Source organism: Plectropomus leopardus, unplaced genomic scaffold (assembly GCF_008729295.1).
Source record: "Plectropomus leopardus isolate mb unplaced genomic scaffold, YSFRI_Pleo_2.0 unplaced_scaffold289, whole genome shotgun sequence".
Lineage (NCBI taxonomy): Eukaryota > Metazoa > Chordata > Actinopteri > Perciformes > Serranidae > Plectropomus > Plectropomus leopardus.
This window is the reverse complement of record NW_024631489.1, coordinates 1-8,247: the sequence shown is the minus strand read 5'-3', so window position 1 is coordinate 8,247 and position 8,247 is coordinate 1. Positions and strand designations below refer to the sequence as shown.

Below are 8,247 nucleotides of genomic sequence, written 5' to 3'. Positions count from 1 at the left end.
TACTACTACTTCTCCTCTTCTGAATACAACTACTCCTCTTCCTAATATTACTACTCCTCTTCCTACTGATATTACTCCTCTTCCTACTGATACTACACCTCTTCCTAATACTACTACTCCTCTTCATACTGATACTACTCCTCTTCCTAATAATACTGCTTCTCTTGATAATACTACTACTCCTCTTCCTACTGATACTACACCTCTTCCTAATACTACTACACCTCTTCCTACTGGTACTACTCCTCTTCCTAATACTACTACTACTCCTCTTCTGAATACAACTACTCCTGTTGCTAATACTACTACTCCTCTTCCTTCTATTACTACCACCACTCTTTCTACTACTACAACTCCTCTTCCTATCACTACTAGTACTAGTAGTGCCTCTAGTACTCCTACTACTACCTCTGCTCCTAGTACCACCCCCAGTCCTCCCACTGCTCCCACCACGGCTGTGTTGTGTCTTAATGGTGGGATGTTGGTGGGCGGAGTCTGTGTGTGTCCTGATGAATGGACCGGAGCCACCTGCTCAGAGGGTGAGTCTGGTTTAACTGCAGTACAACTACAACAATATTTACGTATTTTCTAATCGTTTAAGTTAATCAGAGCTGTTTCTGATTGGTCCCCGCCTGATCCACCACGAGAGCAAACTGTCCACCAAGTATCAGAGTCTTTGAGAACCTGCTGCTCCCTTTTGGGCCCTGGGATCCACTTTCAGGTCAAATCAGCAGCAAGTTAACACACTGGAGAAAAATGACGGGGGCCAGGGGCCACACGCAGCAGAAACATACGTTTTTTGGGTTTTTTTCTTTTGGAAATTACTGGCATGTTTAGCAGTTTAGTAAATTTCTTGGATTATCATATGTATCCAGGAATTTAGGACATTTCTAAGATTTTAGGAAGTTTCAAGTATTTTAGGACATTCCAAAGTTTTTTTTGTATTTGTTTTAAGTATTTTAGTGAATGTCTTGGATTTTAGGACAAATTTCAGATTTTATAACATTTCCAGTATTCAAGGATATTTTTAGCGTTGTAGGACATTTCTGTGATTTGAGGACATCAGTGTCTCAGCTGTGTCCTCTGTCGGGGGTGTGGGGGATCCTCCTCTGGCTCTTTTTTGATCAACAAGCTCTATTTTGATGCTGTTTTATGTCTCTGACACCTTATGGAGACTAAAAGGACAAAAACTATTCACAGAGTCCATCACTTTATTTTTACTGTCAATCAGAAAATGGTTGGGGGCCACCAGGGGCCCTGTTTGGCCCACAGGTCATGAGTTGAGTAACACTGTTCTAGGGCCAGCTAGCACGGCTTTACAAATGTTCCCTTCAGACTTTGTTTGACCTCAGATTATTTTTTGGTTCTGATGCTCCCATCCTGTCTAAGACATTGAGTCTACACCTTCAACAAAACCGCCTTTCTTTCTTTAAACTCGTCCTCAGAAAATTTCTGCCGAGCCAAACAGCTAGATGAATTCACGTTCAAGCGTACACCCGCCGGCTGGTTCGCTTATTCTGAGGAAGTCTGTCCAAAAGGAACGAGTGGCGGTAAGTTTCGGTCCGTCCATCACGATAATCTGCTGTATGTGAGACTTTGACTCCCACCATCTCCAAACAGCTGATAAACCCCGCGCCGCGACCAGATGTTCCTCCAAGAACGGCCCCCCGAGTTTCGAGTATCCACCACAGGTCCTCAAGTGTGACCAGACGCTCAGTGACATACAGCAAAACGTGAGTGATCTGATGTTTTGGGTTTTTTTTATACAGCAAATGTTCTGTTACAGAGAAATAATGCTGAGTAATGGACAGAAAGCATGATGATGTCAGAGTGAAGTTGACCGTTGACCATTCGGATAAAAAAACGCCATCACGTCATCATTATATCGGACATTTGTGTGAAATTTTGTCATAATTAACGTGTGTATTTTTTAGTTATGGCCAAAAACATGTTTTGTGAGATCACAGTGACCTTTGACTGCCGAATTCTCATCAGTTCATCCTTGACTCAAAGTAGATGATTGTGCCAAATTTGAGAAAACTCCCTAAAGGTGTTTTTGAGATATCGGGCTCTAAAGAAACATGATGCCTGCAGCCACAGCTATTACAAGTGGATGTTTGTGCCAAATTTTAAAAACAATTCTCAAAAGGTGTTCTTAAGATATCAGACGAGGTCAAACTGACCTTTGATGACCAAAATCGAGTCAGTTCTCTGTTGAATCAAAGTGGACGTTTGTGCCAAATTTTCAAAAAAGTTTCTTAGATGGACGGACACGGTCATTGCCGGTGTGGAGGCATACAAACAGTCACAGACGCCTGAATTCGATACCTGATCCTTCAGTAGTTTTTGTTGACGTGCGCACTTGTCTACCTGCCCAGGTCAGGTGAAACAGACTCCTGAGTCATGTCCTTCCTCTCTCAGCTGACGGGCCCCGCTGATTTGGAGACGCTGGCGAGCAGCACTCAGATCCTGACCTCCAAACCTGAAGAGCTGACGACTGAAAATGTGACAGCAGCAGCTCAGATCGCCAACACACTGCTGCTGTCTGCCAACGCCACAGAGGTACCGACAGCGCCAAAGACGCCAAACGCCAAGTTACCACAACCGTCAAAACCAATTCTGACACCTAAAAACATCACCCTGAAGAGACAGTTTAAAGTTTTCAGTGCGACTCTCACTGTGTGACTGTTTGTGCCGCAGAGCGTCAGGGTGGCAGCGGTCGCTACAGTCAGCCAGCTGCTCAACACCAGCACGGCGGACGACGGCGAGGAAAACAGCGCCACTCTGGGGTAAAGTAAACCTGACCTCGCGCTGAGGCTCCGACGATGTTTTCGATGTGTTCATGTCTTTGTCTCATGTCCAGGCTCACGGTGACCCTGGACGAGCTCGCCGTGAACCTCAGCCTCAATCTCAACACGTCCCAGTCTCAGCTGGTTCAGCCAAACCTGGTGGTCCAGTCGGCACGGGTCCCTGCTGCGCACACTAAGGGGGTCCAGTTCACCGCCCTCTCAGGTCAACCTCACATTTTACTCTTCGCTTCACATTCAGGACGACACGACGACAGAAACTCTGGTGCCAAGATGATGCCAAAACTCTGGAAATGTGACGTACTCGCATTTCTCCAGAGCCGCAGGAGTCTCTAAATGTCCTCAAATCCCAGAACCTTCCTCATAAAATCCTACAAACTTCCTAAAATCCTTGAGACACACTAGAACCGTCTTAAAATCCTGGAAACATCCTAAAATTGTAGAAATGTCCTAAATCTCTAGAAGCCTTCTAAAATCCTTGAAAGACATAAAATCCTAGAAACGTCCTAAAATCCTAGAACCTTCTTAAAATCCTAGAAATCCTAAAAATGTCCTAAAATCCCAGCAAAGGAGTCTCCCATTTAGAGCCAGTTGAGTGTCCCTTCTGTATGCTGTCGGCTATAAACTGTAGTTTTCATGGATTAATGATGACATTTTTAATTAAATTTAAACGTTTTTAATGAAGGTGCGTATGTTTAAGTGGATGGGATTTATCGATTTGTTTCTTTCTGTGGTATAAATTTGCGTATGGAAAATATTGTAATATATATTACATTGTATTTCAGTGTGAACGCTGTCCAGGCTGCCATGACTTATTTAACAGTTAAATATGTTACATAAGTATATAAATCTCATGGTCAGCAGGAGGTCCAGGTCATAAAAGATGGTTTAATTTGTCCAAAGTTCAATCTAACAGAGTTCACTGGAGCTTTTTTATGGTTTTATTGCTATTCTACTTTGCATCCTGCTTCTGAGTCTCAAAATTAATAATTAATTACATTTTTTTAAAAAATCGAATCAAATCAAATACTGTTAAAATTTGAGAAAAACACTGGCAAAATAAAATAAAATACCAGTATAATAAAATGAAATGCCAGCAAAATAAACTCAAATTAAATGAAGAATGAAAAATTAATATAAGTGCGGCTGTCAGGAGGTTAAATCTCGAGTCTGCCCTCAAACGTTTTGGAAACTAACATCTTAAAAGTTTGTTTCGGCCTCAAAGATCGTGCAGCGTTTTGTGTCATATTCACACACGTTTGGTGACGACATCATGTCTGACGTCTGTTTCTCGGTGCGTTCAGGAGCGTCCGGCAGTTTCGTTGCCGACAGAATTCGGCTGAACACCAACACGTCGACAGTCACGGTGGAAAACGGGTTCATCGCCGACGCCGTGATGTTCGTCCGTTTCCCGCCAGGTGAGAAAAATGTCTTCTTTTTTTTCTCCGAACGTTGTGCCGATAACTTTGTGAATGTCTTTATATTCTGCAGAGGAGGCCGTCAGCGCTCACGAGACGCCGTCAAACGTCTCGCTGGGTTTCGTCCTCTATCAGAACGACCGCTTCTTCAGCTCGAGGCGCTACAGGCGGCGGCGGGCCACCATCAGGGTCCTGTCGGCCTCCGTCAGAGGTCAGAGCCGCAGCGCGGCGCCGCAACAGCTGGAGATGCTGTTCAGACCGACGGTGAGACGCCGACGACGATTATTATCTCTGACCATCACACCATCGTTTTTATTATTGATACCCAAAAAAAATCTTCAAGTCTCAACGGGAAAAAAAGTTGTAATATTTCAAACATAAAGTTGTAACATTTTCAGAGAAAAGTGGAAGTAGTCATAACATTTTCACAATAAAACAGAATAAAACTGTAAAATTTCAAGAGTTAAGTAACATTTAGGGAATACAGACGTAACTTTTTTGAATAAAGGTGGAAAATTTTGGGAATAAAGTCGTAACATTTGAGAAAAAAATAACATTTCCAGGATAAAGTTGTAACCTTTTGAGAGTAAAGACGTAAAAATTTGAAAGCAAAGTTGTAACTTTTCGACAATGAAATTGAAACATTTTGAGAATAAAGTTGTAACATTTTCAGAATGAAGTTGTACAATTTTGAAAATTACGTCATCAAATTTTAATTTAAAAAGTTGTTAAGTTTCGAGAATAAAGTCATTGCATTCAAAAGAAAAAACTGTAACATTTTAAGAATAAATTTATAATATTTTAATATTTTATATTAATATTTTATAAATTCCAAAAAATGACGTCATAAAATTTTGGAAATGAGGTCGTAATGTTTTCAAGAGTTAAGTTGTAAAACTCTGAGAAGAAAGTTGTAACAATTCGTTGGACAGCGTGTCTCTGTGACAGATGTGGAGTGTGTCTCAGTTGTTGGACATCTCTGTGACAGATGATGTATGTCTCTCAGGTGTTGGACGGGACGTCTCTGTTTGACTTCTCCTGTGTCTTCTGGGACTACAGTCTGGAGGACTGGAGCAGCGCCGGCTGCTGGAAAGGAAACGCGTCAGACGGACTCCTGCAGTGTTTCTGTAACCACACAACCAACTTCGCTGCTCTCTGGGTGAATTAACGCCACACGTCCACACGTCCACACGTCCACACGTCCACATGTCCACATGTCCACGTCCTCATGTGACCGAGCCCAGACGAGACAAAGTTAAAACCTGAGATTTGTCTTGTGTTTGTGTTTCAGTCCTTCACTGAGAACTACGAGTACGCTGAAGCTCTGGATGTCGTCTCTGTCGTTGGACTGTCTTTGTCCATTCTGGGTTTGGTTGTTACGATAATTCATCACCTTAAAGACACGTGAGACTTTAAGGATTTTTTCAGACGTCAAAGAAACGCAATGTTTTGTTGTGTTGATGCATAAATATCTGATAACATACAGTTTAGTTTGTCATCGTTCGGTCTTTAGTCTGGAAGACTTAATGATTCTCAAAATATCAGGACTTTATTCTGAAAATATCATGACTTTATTCTCGAAATATCAGGACTTTATTCTGAAAATATCAGGACTTTATTCTGAAAATATCAGGACTTTATTCTGAATATATCACGACTTTATTCTGAAAATATCATGACTTTATTCTCGAAATATCAGGACTTTATTCTGAAAATATCAGGACTTTATTCTGAAAATATCAGGACTTTATTCTGAATATATCACGACTTTATTCTGAAAATGTAACATCTTTATTCTGAAAATTTTCCCACTTTAATACCTCGTTATTTAAAATGTTTAAATTATGATCACGTCTTTTTTCTCCGATCGCTCGTCTTCTCTAGTTTTCAGAGGAAGTCCGGCGGGCGGCAGAGCTTCAAAAACTCGAAGCTGGCTCTGCTGAGCATCTGCGTCAGCCTGCTGGCCTTCATCATCACCTTCCTCTCCGGGGTCACAAACCGCCGACAGCTCACCGCTCCCGCCGAGGTCGACCGTGAGACCAACGCCGTGCTGGACTCCGACCGGCACGTGGAGCCGGACCGAGGCTCGTGCACGGCGGTGGCGGCTCTGCTGCACTTCCTGCTGCTGGCGGCGTTCACGTGGACCTGCCTGTACGGCACGCAGCTGCTGATGCTGGTCCGCACGCTGCAGCAGAACCTGCCGTCCTTCTGGACGCCGCTGAGCGTGGCGGTGGGATGGGGTACGACATCAACGCCTGTTTTCTGGAGCGACGTCGCGTTTCTCGTGCTGCTTTCAGACGCTTTTATTTAAACCTTTAAATCCGGATTTCTCTCAAAAACATGAGAAAAAAAAGCAAAGAGCAACTTAGAGAAAAACGATCCACAATCTGGAAGAATTTAGTCGATTTTTAAAGTCTCGTTTGCCTTGTTTTTTATTTTACTTTCTATTTCATTTTTTTTTTTAAATTTCAGGTAAATCTTTTGTACTTTTTATAGTTTCTTGTTTCTTGCTCAGTTTTAATCTAATTTGTTCTTCTTCTTTTGGTGCCCATTGCAAAAACCAAATAACCAGGAAAACAAACTGTATTCATAATTACTATGAATAATAACTGTGTTACTAAATTATTTGTTCATTTTGAATTCTCTCCCTGGGTTATTTCCTTGTGTTTATTTCTTTAAAAAAATGTTAGTTTTATTTTTTTTTAATTTTCAGGTAATTCTTTCATAGTTTTTTTTCGAAGGGAAAAAATATATTCAAAATTATTATGAATACATATTATATTACAAAATTATTTGTAATTACGTTCCCAGATTCATTTCCTTGTGTTTTTTATTCTTACTTTTCAAATTCTTTTTTTTACAAATTTCAGGTATTCTTCCTGCACGTTTTTATATTATTTTATTTCACTGTTACTTTTTTCCTTGCTTTTTATTTATTTTTAAATTATTTTTCAGGTAGTTTTCTTGTACTTATAACTAATTTCTTCTGTATTTTTGGTTGATTTTTCCTTTTTTGCTCATCGCCTTCTTCTCATGTTTTTGACAGGAAAAACAGCCACTTTGCTCGGGTGTTAAAGGGTTAAGATGAAATCGTGCCTCTCCAGGAGTTTGGTTAATGAATTAAAGAACTTCCTGTTTGTTGTCAGGAGTCCCGGCCGTCGTCATGGCGACCACACTGGGAGCGACGTACAGCGGGGACGATCCCCTGGGATACCGACAGGAGGAATTGTGGGTCCTTTTGTTGTTTTTGTGAATATTTGAATGTTTGTGCGTCTTTAAATAATAAATAACTATTATTGTTGGTTTTCGTCGTGCAGTTGTTGGCTCGCCGCGTTGGATAAGAACAAACACTTTGATTTTGGGAAGCCGATGTTTTGGGGTTTCCTGCTTCCTCTCGCTATGATCCTGATCTACAACGTGGTCCTGCTGGTCCTAGTCTCGCTGACCACCTGCAGGACTGACCCCGCCCTTACCAGGTAACAACGTCCGTCAAAAAACCACACCCAAAAAAAAAAAAGGCTCAAAAATACAGAGAATAACTCTGAGGTGTGAAAAATGACTTCACATCAAAAACACAGTCAAAATATTTAGAGAAATCGCTCCACAGTAGAAAGTCGAATTTCATCACCACAGTTGGAATGTTTGGAAATGAATCAGTAATATTTTAGGAATTAAGTTGTTTTTTGGGTTAGGGTTTTTTTTTAACAAAGTTGCTACGTTTCTAGAAATCTGAAGAAAAAAGTCATATTTTGGTTAGTAAGTCATAATAATTTGACAAAAACGTCGGTAAAGTAAATTTGGGCGCAAAATAAACATAAAAATATAACATTTTGAGAAACGTGATATTTTAAATTTTTAAGTTGTAATATTAGAAGAAAAAAATCATTATATTTTTAGCAATATTTTGAGGAAAAAAGTTAAATAACTGTATAAAGTTAATATTTTTTTCAGAAAAATACGCTGTATTTGAGAGTAAAAATATTAACTTTATATTTTATTTAAAAAGCTGAAAATGTTTACAG

General features: G+C 40.5%; 1 protein-coding gene across 1 annotated transcript; it reads left to right on the top strand.

Moving 5' to 3' along the window:
- Positions 1-10: 10 nt before the first annotated feature.
- On the top strand, positions 11-7,701 carry adgrg7.1 (adhesion G protein-coupled receptor G7, tandem duplicate 1; the record flags this gene model as incomplete). The annotated part of the gene is made up of 13 exons (XM_042481495.1): positions 11-539; positions 1,446-1,550; positions 1,621-1,733; positions 2,422-2,562; positions 2,701-2,789; positions 2,864-3,012; positions 4,112-4,225; positions 4,299-4,489; positions 5,232-5,384; positions 5,517-5,629; positions 6,110-6,465; positions 7,372-7,453; positions 7,543-7,701. Coding segments are annotated over 13 exons (2,294 nt in total), but the record flags the coding sequence as incomplete, so codon positions are not given.
- Positions 7,702-8,247: the final 546 nt, after the last annotated feature.